Source organism: Tasmannia lanceolata, unplaced genomic scaffold (assembly GCF_043159265.1).
Source record: "Tasmannia lanceolata isolate RefF3 unplaced genomic scaffold, GAP_Taslan_0.1 ptg000025l, whole genome shotgun sequence".
Lineage (NCBI taxonomy): Eukaryota > Viridiplantae > Streptophyta > Magnoliopsida > Canellales > Winteraceae > Tasmannia > Tasmannia lanceolata.
In genome coordinates, this window is record NW_027518702.1 from 722,621 (window position 1) to 750,518 (window position 27,898).

Here is a 27,898-nt window from a genome sequence, read left to right on the forward strand (position 1 = left end):
ATGATTGTAGCTGGAGAAGGCATCCATAAAGCTCAGCAACTTGTGCCTGGAGGTGGCATCGAGGAGGAGATTTCTCCGAAGAAGTGGGTAAAAATCCTTCAGGCAAGCTCCCATTTAGGTTGGTGAAGTCGATGTATATTCTTGACTTTCTTTGGGCTTCTTCACCATCACTATGTTTGCAAGCCAATCTGGGTAGTGGATTTCAGGATGAAACCGGCTCAGAGAAGCTTGTCGACCTCTTCTCTGTGATGTTGTCTTTCGAGGGCGAAGTTTCGCTTCTTCTGCTTGACGGGCTTGAAGCGCGAGTCAACTTACAGCTTTTGGACAGCTAACATCAGTCGATATTTTATATCAGCTAGCATCCAAGCAAGGACTTCAGCATTGGTCTTTAGGATGTTAATCAAGTTTACTTGGAGCTCTCCCTAGAGGTCCAAACCAATTTGGATGGCTCGGTCATCGTCCCCATCGAACAATGGTACTGCAGTCAAGTCTTTAGCCGGCTTGCCTCGGACAACTCGAGCCTAATCCCTGAGGTCAGGCAACTTGATAGGGAGAGCCTCCTTGGCCATGTTGGTTCAGTTTAGGGCAGCAACATAACAACTGCGAGCCACAGCCTGGTCTCCTTGGGCTTCTCCCACTCCCTCACTAGTAGAGAACTTCATCTTAAGATGGCTAGTTTAGACCACGGATAGGAGAGCATTCAACGTTGGTCGGCCGATGGAACCTTGAAGACCAGGAAACTTGCCATGGTCGTTCTCTGATTGGGGGCAGTGCCTCTCAGTGATGGGCAGCTCTATGGATCCCTCATCCTTCACAATGTTGCCTAAGAATCCAAAGAGAAGGGAGCTCTATGGATCGTAACTAAGTCATAGGTGATCAGATCCAAAGTGGATCCAGTGTCAAAACTTAATGTATTCCTATTTCCACGTGTCAATATTAAAAGTATTGTTCCCTCCATTTTTTCAATGATTTAGAAAACCTTGTTACGTCCAGTAAGCCCATGGGAAATAAAAAAAAGATGAGGGCAACCCTATTTGCTTATTGGAAAAGCTCCTTTCCCAAGGTCGACCTACACATTTGTATTCCCACGTGTTGATGATCTATAAGTCAGGCGGCATCATCAAAATACCCGAATTTAAAAACCCTAGACAGCCTCTGATTCGTCCTCGATTCCATGCTCCTTTCATACTAAAATACTCTCTCTCTCTCTCTCTCTCTCTCAACCAAAACCTAAAACCGTCTTGACAGTAAAATTACCAAGGCCTTTCCCAAAATAAGAGGTTTCTCTGACTAAAACCGCCCCTTTTGGTATAAAAACGGTAAAAAGCATCATTTGAAGCCATTAAAAAAGCTCTACAAAAGACAGGTTCTTCCAAATCTCCAACAGGTTTTTTCCATCTCTGATCTTCTTCTCCAATCCTGATTTTTGTACTGTGTTTTGATAAGATCTCAAAAGGCTTTGAAATATAAACTATGCGATTGAGGAGAGGAGAGGCAAGATCATTATCAGAAGGATCGATAATTCTTCGAGCAGGCAAGTGACATTTTCGAAGCGAAGAAACGGATTGCTAAAAAAAGCCGAGGAGTTGGCGATTTTATGCGATGCCGAAGTGGGTTCCATTATCTTTTCGAGTACAGGGAGGCTCTATGATTTCTCGAGCACCAGGTCAATGGAATTTAATCTTCTCTTTTTTTATTCCTTAATATTTTCGTGTCATTTTTATTTTTATTTTTTTTAAATAAGATTATGCATCTTCTCATCTTAACTTTATGAATAATATCGTTGGTTCTTTTTTTTTTTCTTTGCTTAGTTTGATGCTGATTTATATTTCATTTCTATTTGCTAGTTTTCATAGATGAAGTTTGATAATAGTTATTAGATATAGAGTTTCATGTTTTATTGATAGATAGTAAAGGATTCAATATTTTTAGAGTTGATCGTATGAATACGAACTGCATGGCATGTGGCTAACTTGCTGGTTTAGAAATCATGGCCTTTATCATAGGGAGGTTATTCTTTGTTTCCTTATTATTCCAATGAAGACTCTGATGGCTTACATGTGATGTGACTATGAGAGTCTCGAAAAATGGCTAAGTGGTGGGTGTGGAGGGATTGTTTAAGGATTGTTAGCTTGCCTAGTTTTCAAAATGAATCAACAAATGTTTATGCAGAGGGCCGGTATTGAGGAAAAGTTGGGAGTTAAATGTATTAATGCTGGTTAAGTACTGTAGTGTTGCAAGAAAATGGTGTAACTGGGTATTGGGTTTTCTCTGTTTGACCAAAAGTTGTCCTACTTTTGCTTCTATGGAAGATTGTTGTCTTCAACCCGGATTTGATCTGATAGAATGTTCGAGGTATGCAAAAAGAATGTCAGGATATTTGGGGTTTGGTGATGTTGTTGGATAGAGGAAGTAGACGAGGGGTTGAGTTATTTTTTCAATATTAATGTCGGTTTTTTTAACCACCATTAAAAAACAAAAAACAAAAATCATTTTTGCTTTAAACAAATAATACTAAAACAATTCCTATTTTGTTTAAAAATAGTAATATTTAGCGGCAAAAACAAATCCGACAGTATTTCCTTAAATTTCCATTGTGAAAACCTTTAGTGATGCCTTTTTTGGAGATGAGCTTTTCCGTCGCTAATTACTTATAGCGATATAGTTCTTTGCTTTTCGGTTACTGATTTAGTCTGCTGCCAAAACCTATATTTCTTATAGTGGATGTGGTGAATGTTACCAAAGACAGTTCTTCTAACATGTGGCATAAGTGGGAAGGCATTTTTTCTTTCGCCAAAGCTAAGCATCTTGACCCTTGTGATGATTGTTTATTAGGTAAACAAGACGGGGTTTATATTAATATGTCATTATAAAGAAAATTTAATGTTTTAGACATGATTTATTCTTATGTATTATTGGAATGAAACCAACTATGTTGGAGGGAGAAGATGAGTTTCATGAGAAGAAAATTATTTTCTTGATGCCAAACACGCAGAAAGTAGCCTAGGTTGTTATACTACTCAATACCCTTCAAATTTCACTAAAATGGCTTACATATGAAGAAGATACATGGCCCAAAATATAACCTATACTTCAAATCCGAGATTAACAAGACCTTAAGCTACCACTAGAACAGTAACATATGAAAGGTAATGACTTGCACAATTCCAAAACATAAAACTAAGTTCATAGAACAATAACTCCTAAAAACTAGATTTCCAATGTAGTCGAGACTATCTTGCAAGCTACCAATGAAGTAACAATTTCCAAGACAATGGAAAAACCAAGAGTCAAGTAGTCAAGGGTCAAGTGGTCAAGCTTACATTTCCAACATGTATGTGGTCCCATTGAGGTGGAGTCTCTTGGTGGCAATCGCTATTTTGTCACTTTATTGACGATGCATAGAGGAAAGCATGGGCTACTTGTTGAGAATAAAAGACCAAGTGTTCTAAAATTCTCAGCGATTTCATGCTATGGTAGAATGAGAGACAGTAAAACCTTTGAGGTGCCTACGTAATGATAATGGGAGAGCGAATACATGAAACGAGTTTAAAGGTTATTGTTCTAAACATGGCAGAAGGCATGAGAAGATAGTTCTTGGCACTCCATAGCATAATGGGATGGTAGAGAAGAACCGCACAATTACTAAGAGAGGCAGATGCATTATGAAGATTGCTAAGTTACCAAAGTCATTTTGGGGTGAAGCAATTCGCACTGCTTATTACTTAATTAATAGATCTCCCTCGATTGCTTTGAGTTTTGATATTCCAGAAAGAGTATGGACAGGAAAAGATATTTACTCCTCTTATGTGAAGGTGTTTGAGTGTAAATCCTTTGCCCATGTGCCCAAAGAGCAGGGGTTACAGCTTGATGATAAAAGCTAAACCAAGTATATTTGTGGGCGATGAAAATGAAGAATTTGGCTACATATTATGGGATCCTGGAAAGAGTATGATAGTCAGAAGCAGAGATGTTGTCTAATCTTTTTAAGGTCTAGAAGTTATTTTTCATCATAAAATTTCACATAAATTTACATACAAAACACCTTGAGTTTTTCCATGAATCCTTTTTCCTAGAAAATTATTCTCTTTCCTCTTTTGTGTTGGACGAATTTTCCCTTAGAAGGGAAAGTTTATCAATCTTTGGAATTTGCCTCGATGGCAAATCTCATATAGAGTTAGACTTTCCCCCTCTCTTATTAGTAATCCATAGCTAACATGAAATCATTAGAAAAGATATTTAACTTTCAAAATTTAATACAAAAGGAGGAAAACCAAACAGGCAACCCCCTTTTTGTCAACCTAATCTAATCAATCAAATTAAATAACAAGGGCAAGTGCATTTGGCAAATCTTGTAAGGGAGAAAGAATTATAAATGACCAATATAGAATTACAAATCCGAAAGAATCTTGTAATTTCGGACGAAATTTTAGAAATGATGAATTAATTATTTTTTTACCAGATTCGACCGAAATTTCAGGATTTCAGCTGAAATTTCAATTTCGACCAAGGCTGAAATTGGGACCGAAACCGAAATTTAAAACCATGACGATAAGTACATGTATTTTCGAGTCCAAAACGGACCAGATTTATGAACTATAAGGGTATGTAATTTCGAGTCCAAAATGGACTAGATTTATGAACTGTAAGTGTATGTATTTTCGAGCCCAAAACAGATCAGATATATGAACTGTAAGTGTATGTATTTTTTAGTCCAAAACAGACCAGATATATGAACTATAAGTATCTTTGTTTTTTAGTCCATGCTACCGCTGGCAGCATGGAGCCAAGCAAAAAGGAACCTCCGCTCCCACCTAAGCTGAGGGATTATGATCCTAAACGAAAAACCTCTAAAGATTCTTGGCCAAAGAAAGTATTGCCCTCCCTCGGCGCACTCCCCCGGAAAAAGCACTGCCGGAAGTGATCGACGGTAATACGCCATCTCAGATCCTAAACAAGAAACCTCCAAAGATTCTTGGCCAAAGAAAGTATTGCCCTCGCTCGGTGCACTCCCTATGAGAAAACACTGCCGGAAGTGATCGACGGAAATACACCTTCTCAAATTCAGCACTTGAACAAGAAAAGCAGAAAAGCACTGCCAAGATTCCGGGTTCAATTGAGCCAGAACCAATTGATAATATCTCATGATCTCTGAAATAATCTATGTAATGGAAGGCAAAGCCCACCGTGAAAGAAGGCCTCATAGAGGCAAATCTCGATCACCCTTCCTTTAGAGGCGGCTTCACCAGCCCTCGATATTCAAAGAACAACATTTTCTGGAATGAAATATTCCATCCTAATCCTAGCAAGAAGACCACCCTTTGTCACTAGAGACATCCTGGAGGGTACACGGCTACTCAAGCCAGCAACCGAAATAGTAGAAGGACGATACTCATGAAAGGAAGCCAGCTTCAGGAGACCAAGTGTGGTGCAAGTCATAAGATTTCATAATCTAGAGAATAAGAAGAAGCAACATCGATTGCCTTTTATAGACAAGGCTCTCAGCAAAGAGACCCTTCATATAATGAGCGGAAGCAAACATATGGCAACACCCCAGAGGTTTCCACAAGGAACTTGCACTGGTTTCTGTTGCCACATGGTGGAACACAACATCATCTAGCCATTGTCGGATACAAGCAACAACGTTTCGATCCAACTCCTTCCATTCATCAATTTTAATGGATTCTAGCTTCTTCTCTATTCCTTGAATTGGCAAATAGTGGTCTCTTGAATATAATAGGTCTTCCATCTTGGCTTTCTAGATTAACCAATTTCCTCCATTTAGGCAAATCATCCTTGATGTACTACTTGCCTCCATCCTTCTGATCCACGGATGAAGAAAAAACTCCCAACCTGGCTCTGATACCAGTTTGTTGGAGAAACACGAATAAACCGCAGCGGATAAATTCCCCCCTTCTATCTGCCAATCAAGAAACTAACAACGACAAGAAAATCATAAAGCACGAAAAATAGCAATTCACCACACAAATCAAGAACACGTGATTTAACATAGAAAACCCTTCGATGTGAAAGGAAAAACCACGGGACAAACTCCGAAAGAAATCCATAAAAGAAAAGAGAGAAGTACAAAGTCTTTCTTCTCAAGTTTTCCCAAAAACTTGAGGAATACACAAGAATAGAAGATTAACAATCAAATCTTGGAGGAAATACGAGATACCTCACAAACCCCTTGTAAGAGAACACTTTCCCACCTCAAAGAACCAAGCGTGAGAGATCTTCTTCTTCTTCTCCAAGAACCACTCCAAAACCCTAGGTTTTGGCTCCTCTTTTCTCTTCTTTCTTTCCCAAGCAAAGACTTCAAGCTTCAATGGAGATTAGGGCTTCCAAAAAACCCCTTTAGAATTTACCCTAAAGCAAACCCTAGATGGCACAAGAGAAACCCTTATTCTCTCTTTCTATTTCTCCCTCTCTCTCTCCTCGTTTTTTTGTTTCCACTATTTTTCACTCGTTGGAAACCCCACCCACCGACTCTCTGTTTTGATTAAGAGAGTGGCGTGAGTGGGGTGGGGCCTACATGGGGTGGACCCCAAAACACTAATATCATAATAATGGCAAAGCTAGTATACAAAACTAGATTCCTTCACAATAGGATAACGTTTTTTTGAAATGGAGATTTAGACCTTAAAAAACAATTTTGATTGCTCAATAGGTCTTAAGTCACTCAAAATTCAGTCACATAAATCAATTTCAAATATTTGAAAATTTCAGATCCAATCGGATCATAAACAACTCACAAATGAGACATAAGCCAAAAAAACACCCTCAACATGATCCTAAATCCCATGAGCTGAATGGATTATGTGCCCTATGGTTTCCTCAATCAAACCTCATAAAGACGTGGAGAAAAAAAATAGATAGTGCAGTATGATAACATTTCTCAACCTAATATCTCAAAGAGATGCAGGAACAACTCATGAAATCAATCTGATATTACTAATGGAGTCAGGGTTTCCTTAACCCACTCACAAAGAAATGAAAGAACCATCCCACAGCTATTCAAAGATGTAAAATAAGCCTCTCAATCTTGGGTTCAAGGTCTAGATCAAAGTCATACTTTGTTAGAGATTTTAAACAAAGAAAAGTCAAATACTACTTTTTCTTGTGGCTTTAAAATTTGGAGGAAAGATTCAAAAATTTGAAAGATCCCTCTTGTTTTCAAAGCAAGTGACTTCTGTGGTTTATGGGGACTTGAACCCAAGACCTTGGGGTGTGAGGAGATGGCTCTCAACTACAATGCAAAAACATTTAGTCCCACATTGGAACTTTTGAGAAAGTTTCTCATCCTTATGGTGGAGTGGAGGAAAGGCTTGGGCCTTTCAAGAGGCATTGGAATTTGTTGGGTGACTTGGTTTTGTATGAATACAAGTTCATATACAAACACACGAGCGCACGCCTTGCCTCACCAGGCCGGGTTGTGGCCGAGGTCCGGGTTTGAGAATAATAAAATGACCTTTTTAGTGCTAAAAACGGTTTTATTTTTTCATTAAAACCAAATCAGATTTTACTTTCCCACGCGTTTTTTCAAGTGATACCTGTTACGCCCAGAATTGGTAACAGATAGGGCAATGACGAAGGAGCTGATTTGGCGAGTCCTAATTGCTGAACTGATTAAAAGGTTATGACCTGCACAGTAGAACACGAGGTCAGAAGACCAACCTAAAGTCGTAACTCCGAACAGGCCCTTCGACACTCAAGTCAGTGATGGGTACAACTGAGCAGATCAAAGCTATAAACAGTGATTTTTTGGGATTCGAGTCCCTTACCTTATCTTTATGAGGGCTATTTATAGTGAGGCTTTGAGTGTCAGTTTATTCATTTACCCTTTTGGGACAGGTGTCGTCCTGTTATTGGATCAAGTTTTGCCCTTGTTTCCTTACCCTTGGACAGGTGTAGGCCCAAGGTTGGGTGAGGTGAGTACATGATTCTCTCTTTTTCTTGGTGCAATGACCGTGATACCCTTTAGGGAATGAGGGCTTTATGGGTTTGCCCTAGTGCCACGTGTCGTATGATGATTGGAGCTGTTTCTCATACCCCATCATTTCCCCCCAGTTCTTCAAGTCCTTGTAATGACTTGGGGAAGTTTTCTTGGGCGTTTACACAGGAGGTGGCCAAGTCTTCGATGAACTGGGGTTCCCCAGATCGGCTCCAAACGAACTGGATATTCTTGTTTCTTGAATTCAGATCGGCTTCGGGCAATCTGAAAAATTGATTTCTGTATTCAACACTCAGGCCGGTTGAAGTTATTCAGATCAGCTTTAGACGATCTGGTTGACTTATGTATTCATCACTCGGGCCGGTTAAAATTATTCAAATCGGCTTCAGACAAATTGGATATTCTTGTTTCTTGAATTCAGATCAGCTTCGGGCGATCTGAAAAATTGATTTCTATATTCAACACTCAGGTCGGTTGAAGTTACTCATATCGGCTTTAGACGATCTAGAAAATTGACTTCTGTATTCAACACTCAGGCCGGTTGAAGTTATTCAGATCGGCTTCAGACGAATTGGATATTCTTGTTTCTTGAATTCAGATCGGCTTCGGGCGATCTTGAAAATTGATTTCTGTATTCAACACTCAAGCCGGTTGAAGTTATTCAGATCGGCTTTAGACGATCTGGAAAATTGAATTCTATATTCAACACTCAGGCCAGTTGAAGTTATTCAGATCGGCTTCAGACGAATTGGATATTCTTGTTTCTTGAATTCAGATCGGCTCCAGACGATCTGAACTTTTGTCGTTTAGTGGATTGCGTTATATCCACCCCGGCTCTAGACGATCTGGACTTATGTCGTTTAGTGGATTGCGTTATATCCACCCCGGCTTCAGACGATCTTGACTTTTGTCGTTTAGTGGATTGCGTTATATCCACCATGGCTTCAGACGATCTGAACTTTTTTCATTTAGTGGATTGCGTTATATACACCACGGCTCCGGACGATCTGAACTTTTGTCGTTTAGTGGATTGTGTTATATCCACCCCGGTTCCGAATGGTCTGGACTTTTGTCGTATAGTGGATTGAGTTATATCCACCACGGCTCCAGACGATCTGAACTTTTGACGTTTAGTGGATTGCGTTATATCCACCATGGCTTCAGACGATCTGAACTTTTGACGTTTAGTGGATTGTGTTATATCCACCACGGCTTCGGACTATCAGAACTTTTGTCGTTTAGGGCATTGCGTTATATCCACCACAGCTCTAGATGATCTGAACTTTTGTACGATCTCCCATAGTTTGTAGTTTTTGGTGAGTGGATTTTTATTCATTCCCTTTCTGGACTTTCCTCCATTCTCATTCCATTTCTGGTATTTTTATTTTCCTTCTGGCACTTGACTCTTCGTTTTTCAAGTCTTAATTAAATACCATGCCGCGTGGCGCTCAACGGATCGCGGATATGACTGGCCGTCTGACAGGTTGGCATATAAAAGGGCCTGCGGGGTCTCATTTTTACCACCCGTAATTTTTGTTTTCCTTGTTGCTCTGCTAGTGCAATTTGTTCCTTTTGCACAGTTCGGCGCAGCTTGCTTGAGCTCGGGGTCATATTATCCATAGGTAATTCTCTAGATCATTTTCTATTTTTCTTTCGCCGCTTATGTGTAGTAGTTCTAGTTCGGAGTCCGGTCCAGGGTCTAGCTCAGGTTCGTCCTCAGGAGGAACTTTCTCCTCAAGCGGCACCAGTTCGGGTTCGTCGGAGAGAACGAGAACGGACTTAGGTTTGAGAGGGCATCAGGCCATGGCTGGCCGGCCAGCTGATGTAGTTGTAGACCCTGAAGGTGACGAGGAGGAGGTAGATATAGGTTCGGACGAGGTCATTGTGGACCTGAATCTGAGTCATGTCCTGGTTGAGAATCCGGACTACCCAACTTCTGATAGCGATGGAGACGAAGAAGGTGATGAAGAAGGTAACCTTGATAGGAGAGCGTCTGTTTCCTGTGCTGGGAGCAGGGCAGTCGACATCGTGGCTACGGCAAGGATGGAGGGCGGTATTAGAGAAGGTACCGCAGCTGCTTGGGTGGAAAACACCCTTGATGTCTCTCGACTTAGTGATGTTTGAGATCGGTACTGTATTCCTGATCGGTTTACTTTGAGAGTTGCTATAGAGGGGGACAGGGCGTGTAACGATAGAGTCAACTTGTGTATATACGAAGAGGCCATGAAGACTGATTTTAGGCTACCGATTAATTCCTTTATAGCCGCAGTGCTGAGATTCTACGGCCTAGCCCCTGCTCAAGTGGTGCTGAACTCGTGGAGGATTTTAGCTGGCTTTGCCTATCTTTTATGATTCCGTCTTCAATGGAACTTGTCTGTGCCTCTCTTCAAAAGGTGTGCTCAACTGAAAAGCCATCGATTGGGAGGTTGGATTTATATCAGCCAACGACCTGAAATGAGGATGATCACCGGTATTCCGACCTCCATACACACTTGGAAGAGCAGGTTCTTCTATGCCAGCTCTGAGGAAGGATGGCTGATCTCAACTAATTGGTCTTTTCTGAACACGAAGACCATGAGTCGTAAACGGACTTTAGATGATGAGGACGAGGTGACCCTAACAATGATCCATGATGAGATCCGTCAGAATGGTCTTATCCATTGCTCGGAGTTTTCCAGGAAGGAGGTTTTGGTTGAGATCGGGATTAGTGCCGCCTCCCGAACACATAGGTATCGTAGGTCGTTCTTAGTTACTTGCGCTTCTTTCATTAGGTTTCCTTAGCCTGGACTGATCTTCGATACTTACGTTTTTTTTTTTGGTGCAGAGATGCAGAAGCAGTCAACCTGGGAGAAGGTGCGTCAGTCCGTCCTTGGGAAGAGCGATGGCCAGAAGAGAAAGGTGCCTGAACCGGTTGCCCCTACCGCTCAGGTTAAAGGAAAAGCCATCCCATGTGACAAGGGCAGCAAAGCTCCTAAATCCGTAAAGGTGGTTGAGGGATCTTCGGCCAGTCAAACCACCCGTTCTGGAGATGATGACACGCATGTCCTTGGCTTAGAGGCGGCACTTACTACTCGGGTAGGGGCGAATACTTCTTTTCGCCCGAAGTGGGGAGTGAAAAAGGATGACTGCGGCCTAGACGATACCTGGGTTGCTCATGAGATCATCTCGAAGAGCCGTTTACACAAGGACCAGCTTCGAATCCTTCATGAGAACCACGAGATGGTCGAGGCAGGTGGTTTTGGTGCTCTTTACCAGGTACCCTTCTTCTTAATGTGTTCGGCTTGTTCATTAGTCTTGGATCATGATTGGGAACCTTACTTTAGTTCATATGGTTTTTCAGCTCAGATGCTATTGGACCGATATAGCGGATAAGTGTGCCTACTTTTCCAAGACGCTGACCTCGTCTGAAGAGAAAGTCAGTAAGTTGGAGAAAGACAAGGCCGACTTGGAGACGATTGCTGCGGAGGAGAGGGCTACCATTGAGCGTTTGACCGAGGAACTTAAGGAGCAGAAGGAGTTGACGAGAAAGGCCGTTAATTTTGCAGAAAAACAGCAAGGGAATCACCAGTCTACTCTGGCCAAAGCGGTGCAGGCCAAGGAGGACGAGCTGGTCAACCTAGCCATTGTGTCGTTAGGGATGGTTTTGACGAGTGCAAGTCCCTTGTCAGGGCGAAGTTTTCTGACTTGGACCTTGATGATGAGCTCCTTCCTGTGCCGGAAGAAAACTATCAGGAGACCGATCAGGGTCAATCTCCCGTCCTCGCTGTCTCAGAAGTGGAACTCCTGGCTCCAACTCAGTCTGATCCAACTTCGAATCAGGGGACCATTGATGCCTCTTCGTGAACTCTATCTCTCTTCGTCTTGTTATGTATCGTTCCTCTTATTTTAGGACTCGTTGGGTCGGCCTTGGGCCAAGTTGTACAACACCCATAGGGCTTTTTGAATGGAATATATTTTGTGAATTTTTACAAGTGTTTGAGTCCGCCCACGTATGTTTATGTTCACCCTGTTTGCTTTAATTCGGGGTGAATGTCGATCCATTTGAAGTACATCGTTAAGTTCAATAAGAACGGCTGGGGTGAATGGTATAAATCCGAACTGAAAGAATTAGGCCTTCTCAAAAGATCTTAGGTTCCCTACTTAGCCTCTTCCGACCAAAAATATATTTCCGGTCTCAATGTGAATGGCTGAGGTGAACCAAGTTAGCCCGAGCTGAATGACTTGGGCTTTCATTAAAAGTTTTTTGGTTTTCTACTTCAACTTATCCCGACCATAAATGTATTTCCGGCCTTACTAGAAATGGTCGAAGCGAACCAAGTTAGCCCAAGTTGAATGACTTGGGCTTTCATTAAAAGTTTTATGGTTTTCTACTTCAACTTATCCCCACCAGAAATGTATTTCCGGCCTTAATGGAAATGGTCGAAGCGAACAAAGTTAGCCCGAGCTAAATGACTTGGGCTTTCATTAAAAGTTTTTTTGGTTTTCTACTTCAACTTATCCCGACCAGAAATGTATTTCCGGCCTTAATGGAAATGGTCAAAGCGAACCAAGTTAGCCCGAGCTGAATGACTTGGGCTTTCATTAAAAGTTTTTTTGGTTTTCTACTTCAACTTATCCCGACCAGAAATGTATTTCCGGCCTTAATGGAAATGGACGAAGCGAACCAAGTTAATATTAGTGCGAGGCGAATGGGTTGGTGACTTGCAAAATGCGGTAGTATTTTTCATTAATCGTAAAAAAAACCAATGCGATTACATCTGTATTCTTTTTCACTTTCTTCTTTCTCGTAAGGATGCTACTGATAGTACTTCCTCAGGTTTTTGGAGTTCCAAGCATGGGGGAGCTGGTGCTCGTCGAGGGTCTCCAACTTGTAACTGCCAGGTTGGATCACTTCTACCACTTTGTACAGCCCCTCCCAAGTGGGGGAGAGTTTTCTGACTTTTCTGGGTTGGGATACGACAGCTTTTCTCAAGACCAGATCACCCACGCGATGTTCTCTAGGGTGGATTTTGGTGTCGTGGTAGCGAGACACCCTCTATTTATACGTCGCGGCTCGAATCTGGGACTCTCCACGGACTTCTTCGAGTAGGTCTAGATTGGCACCGAGCCCTCCCTCGTTCAGTTGCTCGTTGAAGCAAGTTACCCGCAGAGAGGGGACGCCGATGTCGATAGGGATTATGGCCTCAGTTCCAAAAGTTAGGTTAAAGGGGGATTCTCGCGTCGCGGTGCGCGGAGTAGTGCAGTATGCCCATAAGACATGGTACAATTCGTCGGCCCATCGTCATGCCTTTTCATCCAACCTCTTCTTGATGCCTTGAAGGAGGATTCTGTTCGTGACTTCTGTCTGTCCATTGGTCTGAGGGTGGGCCACGAAGGTGAACCACTGCTCAATTTTGAGGTCTACACAGAATTTTTGGAAACTTTTGTTATCGAACTGTTTACCATTGTCCGTTATCAGAACTCGAGGGATTCCAAATCGACAAACCACGGATTCCCAGAAAAATGCTTGGATGTTTTGTTCGGTGATCTTGGCGAGGGGCTCTACCTCCACCCACTTCGTGAAGTAGTCTATGGTGACTACCACAAACTCTCGCCCTCCTGGAGCTGGTGGGAAGGGACCTAAGATGTCCATTCCCCATACAGCAAAAGGGAGCGGGCTGATTATAGGGGCCATTGGAATGGCTGGTTGGTGACTAGTAGACGAGAATTTCTAACACCTCTCGCATTTCTTTACCAGATTCAGAGCGTCTTGCCTCAGGGTCGGCCAATATAGGCTCCTAAGCAATACCTTGATGGCCAGAGCTTTGCCTCCTAGATGCTCTCCGCAGATCCCCTCATGTGTCTCCTGTAGCGTGTATGTAGCATCATCTGGTCAGAGACATTTTAGGTACGGGAGAGTGTATGACCTTTTGTAGAGATTTTCCCAATCAATACCCATTAAGTGTGTGGAACGCTTCATCTCCAACAGTCACAAATATGATTGTTGAGAGAGAAACTTTCGAGCCTCTTAATTGTATTTATGTCTCCTCCAACAGACATATTTTCCTCTATATAAGAGAGAGATCAAAGCACTATTGCAAACACCTCTATTCTCACGAATTCTGTTTTGCAATGAGAAATACAGTTTCTGTTCTTGTTTTGGTTTATCTTCTTTTTCCTTCATTCCTTCGTGTCTGAGCACAATACTAAGGTGGTTCTAAGTGGACCAGTCAGCGGTTGCACATGGACTGGAGCCTATTCTATTGTTTTATCTTGGAGCATCGATTGGCGGATCCTGGTTGCATCGTAGGGGGCGGATATGATTCTTAAGGAAAGTGAACATGTGGCACTACTCAGCCTTCATTCTTCAAATCTGATTTCCCGAAAGGTTTTCGTCAACAGATAAGTGCAATCGAGTTCTATTTGATTTCTAGAAAGAAAAAAGATTTTTTCGTCAACAAATAAGAGCAATCTGGTTTTATTCAACTTCAAAATTCATTTCAGGAATTTTTAACACTGGTGGAATTTTGGGTCCGAGTTGCACAATTTGGGGCCGAGTAACCTCTCTGGGTTCTAGAAACCTGTTTTGGGGCCGAGTAACTAATTCGAGTCCGACCTTCTCATTTTGAGTTCGATTAAGCCACAGATCAGTCCCTATTGGTTCAATACAGTTTCCAACAATCTTAAAAATCGTATTTTGCTAAAATTGATCCTATGGCTTTTGAGAATCAAACTTCAACTTCTATCCTTCCCACCCCTATTGTAAACAGAGTTCTAATTACTATTCCATACTTCTCAAAAATAGAACATTTTACTAGTTTGAACTACAAGTGGTGGAAACAACGAATCCTTTTTTGCCCTGCAACAAACTAGCACAACTTATGTTCTCACCCAACCAAAAACACGGGAAGATGCTGCTGATTTTTCTACTTTGAATCACAATGACTACATCAGCAAAAATCATTTACTGAATGGATTATCAAATGAGCTTTACAATGTTTATTACTCCTGTGAACATGCTAGTGAAATATGGAATGCCTTAGTAACTAAATATGAATTAGAGGATGCTGGAAATAGGAAGTATATCATAGGAAACTTCTTAGACTTTGCAATGAAAGATGGAAAAACAATTTCTGCCCAAATAGATGAGTATCAATTCCTAGTTGGAGAATTGTCTACGGAAGGTATGAAGTTATATGAATCATTCGTGGCAGGTTCTCTCATTGAGAAATTGTTGTTGTCTTGGAAAGATTTTAAAATCGGAATGAAGCACAAGATAAAGGAATGGATTATAGACCAAGTAGTTGTTCAGATTAAGATTGAAGAGAAAAACATACTTAAAGACAAACAACAGAAGGCCAAAGAGGTTACCTCTAAAGCAAACATAGTTGAAACTAAGAGTGATAGGTTTAAGAACCTGAAAACCATAAAGGATAACAAGTTCAAGAAACCTACACAAATGAAGAAAGGGGTCTGTTTTGAATGTGGAAATCCTGAACAATACAAGAAGGATTGCTGACACAGAAAGACTAGTTCGTACAGTGCTAAGGCTATTCTAACCAAGCCGGATGTGATTGTAGCGGTTTTGACTGAGGTAAATTTGATGAAAAATCCAAAGGAGTGGGTTCTGTATACTGGTGCTACTAAGCACATTTGTGGAGACCAAACCTCTTTCTAGCACTACACCACTATTAAAGAAGGAGATCAAGTCTTCATGGGAAACTCAATCCTCAAAAGTCATTGGTAAAAGCAAGGTCCTACTGAAGTTAACTTCAGGAAAGGTACTTGCACTCCAGAAGGTGCTGCATGTGTCGTAATATGACGAAACTTGGTGTCAGGAGCGCTTCTCAACAAGAATGGTCTGAAGCTCACCCTTGAATCTGATAAGGTGATTATTTTTATTTTTATTTTTATTTTGAATGATCGCCAATTTTATTAAAAAGAAAGACTAAGGTGGCCAAATTACATAGAAAGTACAAATAGAGAAAGTAAAGGATTGTCATAAAGGGCTAGAGTCACCTTGAAATCCAAATATAAGTCCGGTTTGGCAACCTAGTGGGGGTGAATAGGTTGTTTAGAAGACTTTTACCTTTTGAAAAACTTTTCCCAAAATCACCCTAGTTTTATCCCTTAGTTAATTAAGTTTAGTTAGTTGAGCTTAAATGAATATTACAAATAGTGTAAGCTCAAAATTCAAGTTGATTCACAAACTTAATTAACAATGTAATTTGGCCTAATTAGAATGGTAATGATATATATGATAAATGCCTATGCTAATTACTCACTTAAGTAAAGATAAGAAAATGCAAACAAACATATAGTGAGTGAGAGAGGAAGTGAGAGATTGCACCAAGATGGAGAAGAAGATTGCACACAAGATTTTTATAGTGGTTCAGTCTTAAAACCAAGACCTACTCCACTCTTCCCAAGTTGATCTCTTGAGGAATCCACTAATAATCTTCTTCGCCACACCGGCCGATTACAATGAGCACCACCGCTCCAAGGGACTAAAATACGGCGCCCCTTTCGCCAAATACAAACCGAGATTCCAAGCTCCAAGGGTCTTCTACGGCGCCCTTTGTTGCCAAGTACAATAAAGAGTTGAAGATGTAGCTTGCTTGCCTCTTAGTAGGCTGATTACATGTAAATATCCCTCACTCTCACTCAAGAAAAAGATGAACAAATAAAATTCTATGGTCTCTCAAGAACAACTAAAGTCTAGGCACAAGAGAGAAGGAGAGAGTAAAAATCTTGGTAGAATGTAGCAAATATGCCTTTAAATGCTCAAAGAATGTTAGGTTTAACCATTAAGTTCCCAAAGGCCCCAAGGTTCATATATATAGGGGAGGTCAAGATATGCCTTTTTTTAGGCTCCCCAACGGTCTTCTCGGAGTCCGCGCACGGAGTTCCGAGTGGAACGTTACAGGTTTATTTTTGAACGTGGACCATTTTTCAGAGCTCCGAGAAATTATCTCGGAGTTCCGAGTAGGCCATTTTCAGCAGGATATTCCTATCTTGTAAAATTCATATCTTCTTCGTTTCTTTTCGGATTTCGACGTTCTTATTCTCTACGGATTTTAAGAAAAATGAGAGCTATCTGTTAAAAATATTTTTAAAAATATTTGAAAATATTTTAAACAAGTTTTGAAAGGATTTAGTTACTGGTCCAGGTTGGCCTTCGAAACTCAATTTTTGTTCAAATGTGATGGAATGCCATATGGGTCCCAACATGTTGGTACACCACCATGGCCATTCACTTATGCATTTATGTCCTTTAAGCTTATTGGTCTCTTTGAAAAAATATATTTTTAGGGGTTTTGAAATGTGCTTTGACTAGAGAAAACACAAGAGAGATAGGTGATACAATCTACCCTTTTTACCACTCTCTTGAATGAACTTTTGAGGTAGCCATTGCTTGATCTTCTCTTTAGTGCATGGCTTGCTTTGGGATCTTCAAGGTTGAGCTTTTTTGCTTGACACCTTCTACGGATGATGCCACCATTTGGTTCAAGCTCCTTTGCAAGTTGTTGATCCACAAGCTTTGGCCTTCATTGATCTTCCTTTGTTTGTTCAATGCTTTGAGATAACTAATGTTGAGCTTCTCCTTGGTTGATCCTCCAAGGTATTTTTGATCCAAGTATGCTTTAGTTCATTTGCATTGTGTTTGGTCAATCTTCAAGCATAGGCCATCAATGGTGTGTGCTAGCATGGATTGACCTGTGAATTACCTGTCTATAGCACAATACTCAAGGCAAACGATCGGTCCATAAATGACTAATCAATTTGAGTTTGTTAATCATCAAAACAAGGTGATTGATTGAACCCATGAGAACCCATAGGCTAACAATCTCCCACTTTTTATGATGACAAACTAAATTGATTAGATACGTGGGAGGAACCTCTTATGAGGATTAGATAAACAAGATAATGATTACAACTCCCCCTCAACATATGTGTAAGTTAAATTTACCAAATTATAGTATAGAATTCATATGAATTATGGACATCTAATCAATTTCATAATTCTCCCCCTTTTAGCATAAGCAAAAAGGAAGGATTAACAGTTAAGCACAATACAAAGCATGAATGATATTCAATGAATATAGATGCTCCCCCTAACTTCTTATCATGAATACAAGATAAACAAGGTATAGATGCCATGATAAGAGCATAACAACATAGAAACAAGATACCAAATGTAAATCAAGTCTATGTTGGAGAAAAAATAAAGAAACATTATATTTTAGCTCAAATTTGTAGGATATATGAATAAAATCAAAAATTGAATTACCCTATGACCCGTAACTAATTTCACAAGAATAATATGGCAAAATAAAGCTCATGTTATACTTATCATGAAGGAAATAGAGTAAATGTAAAGTTTAGCATGATAAGCCCCCCCCCCTTTTTTTTTTGTTAAGATATGCAACATAAAGCACAATTGGTGGGGAAATGTTGGAATGGACAGTGTAAACATCTTACCGTGATCCATACAAATGTAAAGATAGCAATAATTAGCTCTCCTCCTAAAGATTTGTCATTGGCCTTAGGTGAAACGTATGAGGTAAGGCATAACAAGGCATAATAGGCCAAAAATATAAAAGAGAATACATGGCCAATAAAACTTATCATGAATATATAGAATAAATCACTTTACAAGCACGTGATAAGGAGATCTTTTCATAGGGAATAGGAAAATCGACTATGGAATGGTCCTATGAAGGAGTTCTAGAGATTCTACAAGATATAGCTCTAGAATAGATTACTTATTCTTGGAATAAATGATACCAAATTTAAGATCTAACCAAATTGATTATCCAATATAAGTATGAAGCCTAAGAGGATATGACACTAAGGCTCAAGCTAAGGGTACTTGCCATAAATGAGATATGATCTCAGAAATGAAAGTATAAGACAAAACCCAACTACAATACAAATGAAGCAATAGGGCTGCAAATGAGTATACTTAACATATAAAATGTAATACCCATATCAAACATCATATGATAAGATGAAAATGACAGATATTTACACATATTGCTCCCCCTTTGTTAGAGCCTCATACCAGGTATGAATCCAAAGGGCTATCCAAACACAGAGTCACCAAGGGTTTGAGAGATGATTAGTTAAAAAACAACCCTTGGGCTACAAATGCATGATTGCTAGGGGTAATCAAATGATACCCAAAGGAGATGATAACCTAGCAGATCATGCTCCCCCTAACTATGTGTATATATATATTATATATATATATATATAACATTTCAAAGCACGTAAGGCTTATCATGGTTAAGATGCTGGCAAGAAGCCAAAATTAGATGCATTGATTAAAGGTGAGGGTACAATCTCCTTCTTAACAAGTAAGAAGGCTAAAAGCACCAATTGAGTAGCTTTTAACTTTAAAATTCAACATCTTTACCATATAGCTAATATCATACAAGGGGTGATAACTATAGATTATAAAATAAATATGCCAATTTTGCTTAAATCTATAAGACTCAGACGAAGGAGGAATAGACTATAGAACTATGTCTGAGAGAGACATCCATGGCTCATGCAAGTGAAAGCATACCACTATAGATAATCATGAGCAAGATATGACATTTTAAAGCATTCATAGATAGTCTACCATGTTTGGATACAAGGAACATGACACATAGGGTGCATGGTCCAAACATTTGCATCACATCTACAAACCACATATATAATGGTAAGGCATTAAGCACAAAGTGCATAAGCCCATAAAAAACCAAAATGTGTGGGAGACACATGTCTGCATCATAATATATTGCATGCCAACCACCATAATGGGTAAATGCCTAACAATGATACTAGATTCTTATGACGTTTTCAATTTTACTCAAATGAGTTTCATACATTGAATCTAGCTTCATTTTCAACTTCCCTGTATAATATATTCTTATATGAATTTAGGCAAAGATCCAAGGACTTAGAAAATATTCTTCAAGAGAGAACACCTTAGACACATGTATTCCAAAATGAACTACTATGACTAAATAATTTCATCTAAATTTCAAGGTTCATCTTAGTCATGAGAGGATATCCACTTTAAGCTTTTGGAACACATCTACTTTAACCCATTAAGATTTCTTATTACATTTAATGATAACCATTTAGCACATAATACGAAAGTCTTGTGAATGGGTTTGAAGGACAACTACGTGCATAATAATTTATAAACATATTAGCTCACCTAGGGCACAAGAGATGTCTAAGAAAGGATTTGAATAAGTTTTCCTAGACATGGCATTTAATCTCTTAGTTTTGTTAGAAATGATATATAAATGCCTAATAAACTAGCAAAAGCCAATTTTGCCTAAACTAGAGTTCAAGTATGAAAGATGTATACTTATGAGTTTAACATGAACTCATGGACAATGGTGAGGTTGATAATCATTTAAGCATAGATATGATTTTCAAATTAAGTTCTCTATTGTGGCTTTTCATGTGGATGAATACTAAGTGCAAGGGGGTATAAGTTATTGTGGCTTTTCATATAGATACGTACCAATCAAGCAATATAAGTCTATTGTATCTATACTACATTTTCTAATGATGTCATCATTAGGCTCAACCTAGATACATAGAGATAGTTTAAGATGTACACATGTATCTAGAAACATATTTTCTAATAATTTTCACATCGAAGCTCAAATATAAACTAGATATCAAAATGGGATATCTAGGGAACCTTTTCCAATAGATATTGTAAATAAGTACAACATGTCAAAGTCTCATGGTACACAAGTTTAAGCATATAAACTTTGAATATTTTCAAAAAGATATTCATCAATTAAGATCATATGCATATAGATACATGGAATCAATCAAAGATAAGCTCGTGGTATCTATAATATATTTTTCAAAAGATTTTCAAATTAAAACACATACCCCTAATACTAAGATAAGCAAGATATATTCATGTTGGAGGTTTTGGAACCCAAACCAACTTGGGTCCAACTAGGTTTGTGTTATACAATGAATCTTTTCTTATCCATATAAGTTTAACATTTTTCACAAACCTATATCTACACTTGATTTTATAGTGTCCAAATCTACCACAATAGTCACAAGAAATGGAAGAACAAGTAGGACTACTATACTCATTACAAGAAGATTGATGACAACATTTATGATTTACTTCTTGTAAATTTTGGTTTTCCAAAACCAATATTTCATTTTTAGACCTCATGTCATTCATTTCTTCTTTCAAAGTTCTAATTTCTTGAGTAGAATTAATTCTTAGTTTTTCATTCTCTTCTTCCAAGAATTTACATTCTTCAATCAACACCAAGTTGTCTTTTTCCAATTTTTCATTTTCTTCAATCAATCTCTTTTCTTTAATCAATAAATCATTAAACTCTCTTTCCAACTTTTTAACCTCTTTGGAAGTAGAAGCAAGTGACTTACTAAGAGTTATATTTTTCAACATCTGCTTGTGGGATTCTTGATATAAATTTTAAAATGCTTCTTGGAGTTCATCAAAAGATATTTCCTTTTGTTCATTTGAAGAATCATTTTCTATTTCTTCTAATGCTATAAGACAAATATTTTCTTTATAGTTATTTTCAAGTGTAGTCCAAATTTAGTGAAATCCAAATAGAAGTCCGATTTGGCAACCTAGAAAGGGGGTGAATAGGTTGTTTATAAGACTTTTACCTTTTGAAAAACTTTTCCCAAAATCACCCTAGTTTTATCCCTTAGTTAATTAAGTTTAGTTAGTTGAGCTTAAATGAATATTACAAATAGTGTGAGCTCAAAATTCAAGTTGTTTCACAAACTTAATTAACAATGTAATTTGGCCTAATTAGAATGGTAATAATATGTATGATAAATGCCTATGCTAATCACTCACTTAAGCAAAGATAAGAAAATGCAAGCAAACATATAGTGAGAGAGAGAGAGGGAGTGAGTGAGAGATTGCACCAAGGTGGAGAAGAAGATTGCACATAAGATTTTTATAGTGGTTCGGTCTTAAACTCAAGACCTACTCCACTCTTCCAAAGTTGATCTCTTGAGGAATCCACTAATAATCTTCTTCGCCACACCGGCCGATTACAACAAGCACCACCGCTCTAAGGGACTTAAATACGGCGCCCCTTTCGTCAAATACAAGCCGAGATTCCAAGCTCCAAGGGTCTTCTACGGCACCCTTTGTTGCCAAGTACAACAAAGAGTTGAAGATGTAGCTTGCTTGCCTCTTAGTAGGCTGATTACATGTAAATATCCCTCACTCTCACTCAAGAAAAGGATGAATAAATAAAAGCTCTAAGGTTTCTCAAGAACAATCTAAAGACGAAACACAAGAGAGAAGGAGAGAGTGAAAATCTTGATGGAATGTAGTAAATATGCCTTTAAATGCTCAAAGAATGTTAAGTTTAACCATTGAGTAAGTTCCTAAAGGCTCCAAGGTTCATATATATATAGGGGAGGTCAAGATACGTTACAGGTTTCTTTTTTAACCTGAACCATTTCTCGGAGCTCCGAGAAATTATCTCAGAGTTCCGAGCTCGGAGCTCCGAGAATAATTCTCAGGAGTTCCGAGTAGGCCATTTTCAGCAGGATATTCTTATCTTGTAAAATCCATATCTCCTTCGTTTCTTGTCGGATTTTGATGTTCTTATACTCTACAGATATAAGAAAAATGAGAGCTATCTGTTAAAAATATTTTTAAAAATATTTTAAAATATTTTAAACAAGTTTTGATAGGATTTAGTTGTTGGTTCAGGTTGGCCTTCGGAACTCAGTTTTTGGTCAAATGTGATGGAATGTCATATGGGTCCCAACATGTTGGTACACCACCATGGCCATTCACTTATCCATTTATGTCCTTCTTTAAGCTTATTGGTCTCTTTGAAAAATATTTTTTTAGGGGTTTTAAGATGTGCCTTGACTAGAGAAAACACAAGAGAGATAGGTGATATAATCTACCCTTTTTACCACTCTCTTGGATGAACTCTTGAGGTAGTCATTGCTTGATCTTCTCTTTAGTGCATGGCTTGCTTTGGGATCTTCAAGGTTGAACTTATTTGCTTGACACCTTCCAAGGATGATGCCACCATTTGGTTCAAGTTCCTTTGCAAGTTGTTGATCCACAAGCTTTGGCCTTCATTGATCTTCCTTTGTTTGTTCAATGCTTTGAGATAACTAATGTTGAGCTTCTCCTTGGTTGATCCTCCAAGGTATGATTGATCTAAGTATGCTTTAGCTCATTTGCATTGTGTTTGGTCCATCTTCAAGCATAGGCCATCAATGGTGTGTGCTAGCATGGATTGACCTGTGAATTACCTATCTATAGCACAACACTCAAGGCAAACGATTAGTCCATAAACGACTAATCAATTTGAGTTTGTTAATCATCAAAACAAGGTGATTGAATGAACCTATGATAACCCTTGGGCTAACACTCCTTAAACACTCCCAATCTAGACATCTTATCTGCCACTCATTTGCTGACCGACGAACATGTTGATAGGGTATGGCCAAAGTTCTTGTATATTCCTCATCGAAATATGATTCAAACCTCCAAGGGTTCTTCTGTCAACCTTGTAGCCACTTAATTACATTGACTGAATCCCCTTTAATGTGTTTGTAAGAATAATCCGCTAGGCGATTAGTAGTAAGAATAATGTGTTTGTAGGAAATGGCTACAATGCCAATGGCTTGTTTGTACTTAATGCACTTGAAATCTTAAATGAAAAACCATCTTCTTCAACTTGCATAGTTGAATCTTATGATATATAACAATGACAAATATACCCCTAATATGTAAAATACGTCTAACAATGATTAAGAAGGAACAAGGCGGAGATTGGTACTAGGGTACCGGAAAACAAGGTGGAGCGGGTGATGGGGGTTAGTTATGGTAAAAGGTAATTCTTTGAAGACAAGTGAGTGAAGTGGTTATCCTAGTGTATATTTTAACTGAGATTTTTTATATTTGTACCAATATGGATGCTTCCTTCTTTCATGTATTGTGTGAAGTAAATGAGATGACTAATTCTCTAGCTAAAGATGGGGACAGTAGAGACGTTTAGTGAGTGGTGGGGCAAGCAGCGCCACTGTTGTAATTTCTTTTCTTCTTAACAAATTGTTGCCTAAGCAAACAAACAAAAGGCTTCAGAACTTGATGATGACCAGTCATTCCTAAATTTCAGATAAAGCAACAATCAATTTGAACCTAGATTTTTAATGGTGAACATAAAAGTATTAAGCTCTGTTTACAAATTTCACTAGGATAATAATTGAAAGAATTGCAGTGGATCACGTAAACCATTACTTATGAAAGCTAAAGTTTAAGATAAAGAACTACATTTAGGCTTGTGTTTGAGGTTGATCTATCTAATTGAAGTTATTATATACCTGATAAGATAAAATGATCAACTTACTCGGGGTAGAGCCTCTATCTCAGTTGGTCAAAGGCTTTGTTCTTTGACCTTGAGGTCAGACGTCTAATCCTAGCTTACCTCCCCCAAAAAAATGATCAACTTACTCAGATGCAGTATGGTAGAAAACAGGTACAAAGTTACACCTACTAGCATGAAACACTACTTCCCTAGATATTATTTGAAGAGGTGTATCTTAGTTATATATTCTTTCTCTCTCTCTAGGCTGTGAGCAACCCTTTTCCCCCTTTTTCTCTTAGTCTTTCTTTCTCCATTCTTTCGTCGCTTCTCTGTATGGATATGCATCACTACACCACAGCTTACAGATGGCCAACGACTTAACCCAAGGTGTAGGATATTTTGATCTTCTAAGATAAGGCATATAATCTTGTCTTTAGGGATTGCATGCATGATGATATCTTAACCAATATAATTACGAAAACAATACTGACAAGTGTTTTCTCTATTATTATCAGCATGAAATCAGTAATCGATCGGTACAAGAAAACAAAAGAGCAGTGTCATGTGTTAAACCCAACTTCAGAAGTCAAGGTATGCCTTCCATAAAAATTAAATACATTTTCTTCTGCAAATTGTCCTGCGATAATAAATGCATGTTGAGGAATAAAAATTGTCGATAACCATCAGATTTTTACATTTTTGTACTGCCTGATGACTCATAAGTTAAAAGAAGGCATTTCTCATACAGGAAATAACAAAAGCTAAACCAAAAGAGTTTATGTTTAGAATTACCTAAAAATGTGAAGAAACAATGACCATTTGAGTTTCTATTTCGAAGCAATGACCATTTGAGTTTCTATTTCGAATCATGCCATGATCCTAACAATAAATTTGTAATCAACCAAGAGTCAAAGAGCCTCGAATCTTATGAATGTTGGTGTTTCTATATAGGGACAGTATAATCTGATACGTCAATGTTCAACCAATGTAGGCTTGTGGAATATAAACCCATTGAAACAGGAGGAATAAAAGACTAATATGATACCATGAAAGAAGAAGATAGATACACTGCATTCTCCATAAACTGCATTAATAGGCACTGCAATGTATAATTCAGTTTACTGAAACTTGAATGAAAAGATGATGCTTGAAAATAATGAAAATCAAAATTCAAATGTTGGTTGACTTTGGTTTTAGATTGAAAATAGTTTGGGCAGTGAAAATCTAAATTTTCTACCTCATGGCTATGGTTTTAGATTTGAAATAATTTTTGTAGGGAGAATCTAAATTTTCTACCGCATGGCCATGAATCAACCACATTGGAGATATCATTCAACTTAAAAGAATGTCAATTTCTAAATCATGCCAATTAAAGTTTATGTTAGATCTATATATTTATGCGGATGAAATTTTTTCAAGCATGCACTGAATGTACTAAATCTTGTGCCCTTGGATTCAATAGTTTTGGAAAAGGGAAGCAGCGAGCTTGACGCAACAATTACAGCAGTTGCAAGAGAGTCATCGGTAAAAAATTTCAACCCCAATTACGTTCATATTAGAGTAACTTATATCAATAAAATCATTGAAGTTATTCCATATGAATTTAATCCATTATACCAATGAAAATATTCAAAGACTGACTACTAGTAACTTGATTTAAGGTATTGGAACATTCAAGTTAGAAAAAGGGTGCATATGTAAGACTGCGTGGAGTTTATAGAGACAAAATATCCTACGAATTTTTTAGCAATGCCTTGAAAAAGGCGTGCGACTCACACATGATATAAAAACCAAATGTTTATAGAAATGATCCGTATTTATGAAATGGGAGACAGGCATTTATTCATTAATTACATAAGGTGTGAAAAAGTACAAAGGTTATAAGTACTACGTACCAAATAAAAATTACATCCCCCATGGTAAATATATTCCAAAACAAGCAAGAATATAATTAAAGGTTGTGCAGACACATCAGGAGATTAAGACAAAAAGTACTTAACAATTTACAATTTCCTTATAATGCAACATATGCTGATTTGTAGACACATCTAAAAGTGCTAGTTATAATATCAGGAGATTAAGAAAAAAAATTATTTACAAATTTACAGTTTGTTTATAATGTAACATGCACTGATTAGCAGACACATCTAAAAGTGCTAGTTATAATCCTTTACTACCAAACTTATTTGTGCTTCGAAAACATAATTCGAATTTATGGTTTATCAATCGACAAAATTGCTTTCAACTTATCAAAAAAACGAAATAAACACATTGTATACCTCATATTCTAGCAAAAGAATTGTAATCAATAAAAGACATAATCTTTCCTGTCACATTATGCTGGATGCAAATTAATATCTCACACTTGAAATATGACTTTTAGACTGGTAACATACTATTTATTCTGATCATGAAAATTGCAGGCAGTTGATGGGGGAAGAGCTTTCAGGTTTGAGTGTCAAGGACCTACAAAATCTAGAGAATCAATTGCAAATGAGTCTGCAGGGTGTTAGAATGAAAAAGGTCCTAAGACACTAGGCCTCATATAATGCTTCTCTTTGATCCTCCCAAATTTCATATAAATCACATGCATAGATTGTAATGTCGTCGTTCACTTTTGCAGGAACAAATTCGAACTGAAGAAATTCAAGAATTGAACCGAAAGGTCAATCCAAAACAGTGGGCAACATTTATCATATTCTTTTGCTTTAAGTGTGATGCCCTTCAAGTAGCTAATCTTCGCTTGTTATTTGCAGGGGAACATAATTCATCAAGAAAATATGGAACTGTATAAGACGGTAAACCTCATTCGTCAAGAAAACATGGAATTATATAAAAAGGTACTGGTTTGGACAGCTAATATGAACATCAAATACGTCTACAAATTTTAGAAGCAAACACATTAAACCTTTTGTAGTTTTATATTTCAATTGTAGTCAGCCTAAGCAATAACTCAAATCTCTCCGGCCTCAGGTTTATGCAACAAGAGAGTTAAATGGTCTAAACATAAATTCAATTCTTCCAAGTGGATTTACCATTACGGAAGACTTGCATGTACGTGTCAATCTCCAACTAAGCCAGCCTCAACAAGAAAACTATGAGACACCAGCAAGAACTGTGAAGTTGGGGTAAAATATTTTCCTCTCCAATCTTCTTGAAAATTCAAATAAGTGTAGGAAATATATCTATCCAATTTTGATCCCAACTCATATTTCCTTGAAATTTGTAGCAGATTACAATTGCATTAGAGAAGCAGATTTATGAACCATAGAAGGGGATGTTACTTCACCTCATATCATTACCATAACCAAGGTTCAATCATCAAGTGATATGTATGCTACACTACAGTAGGATGACTGTGCAACACAAGTTCTTTAAATCTGGTGTCATGTGTCACATGATCAAAGAAATCAATATTCTATGTAAAGATATGTAGTAATAAAAAAGCACAGATGTGCATGGTGTTTGTAGTTATTTGGGAGTTCAAAATCATAATCCATGACAAGAGCCTTTGGCTTTAATACTAAGATCTGTAATTGTATTTTGTAAGGAGCATGCATAATTAGTTATTAACTATGTAGACATGGAAAACCCCACC

At 38.3% G+C, this 27,898-nt stretch overlaps 1 protein-coding gene across 1 annotated transcript; it reads left to right on the forward strand.

Moving 5' to 3' along the window:
* Window positions 1-27,792, forward strand: LOC143858219 (MADS-box transcription factor 23-like). The gene is made up of 9 exons (XM_077368872.1): window positions 1-102; window positions 1,488-1,666; window positions 24,816-24,891; window positions 25,763-25,824; window positions 26,724-26,823; window positions 26,924-26,965; window positions 27,057-27,140; window positions 27,274-27,428; window positions 27,530-27,792. Exons 1-9 carry the CDS (start codon window positions 1-3, stop codon window positions 27,546-27,548), a joined length of 819 nt encoding a protein of 272 aa, XP_077224987.1. The 3' UTR covers window positions 27,549-27,792.
* The last annotated feature ends 106 nt before the right edge of the window (window positions 27,793-27,898 follow it).

What these genes read in the sequence shown, in the direction of transcription:
- LOC143858219 (XM_077368872.1), top strand. Translation starts at nt 1, where the DNA reads ATGATTGTAGCTGGAGAAGGCATCCATAAAGCTCAGCAACTTGTGCCT. An exon ending in TATGATTTCTCGAGCACCAG is followed by an intron (nt 1,667 to 24,815) that starts GTCAATGGAATT and finishes TATTATTATCAG; the next exon opens with CATGAAATCAGTAATCGATC. An exon ending in ACCCAACTTCAGAAGTCAAG is followed by an intron (nt 24,892 to 25,762) that starts GTATGCCTTCCA and finishes TGGATTCAATAG; the next exon opens with TTTTGGAAAAGGGAAGCAGC.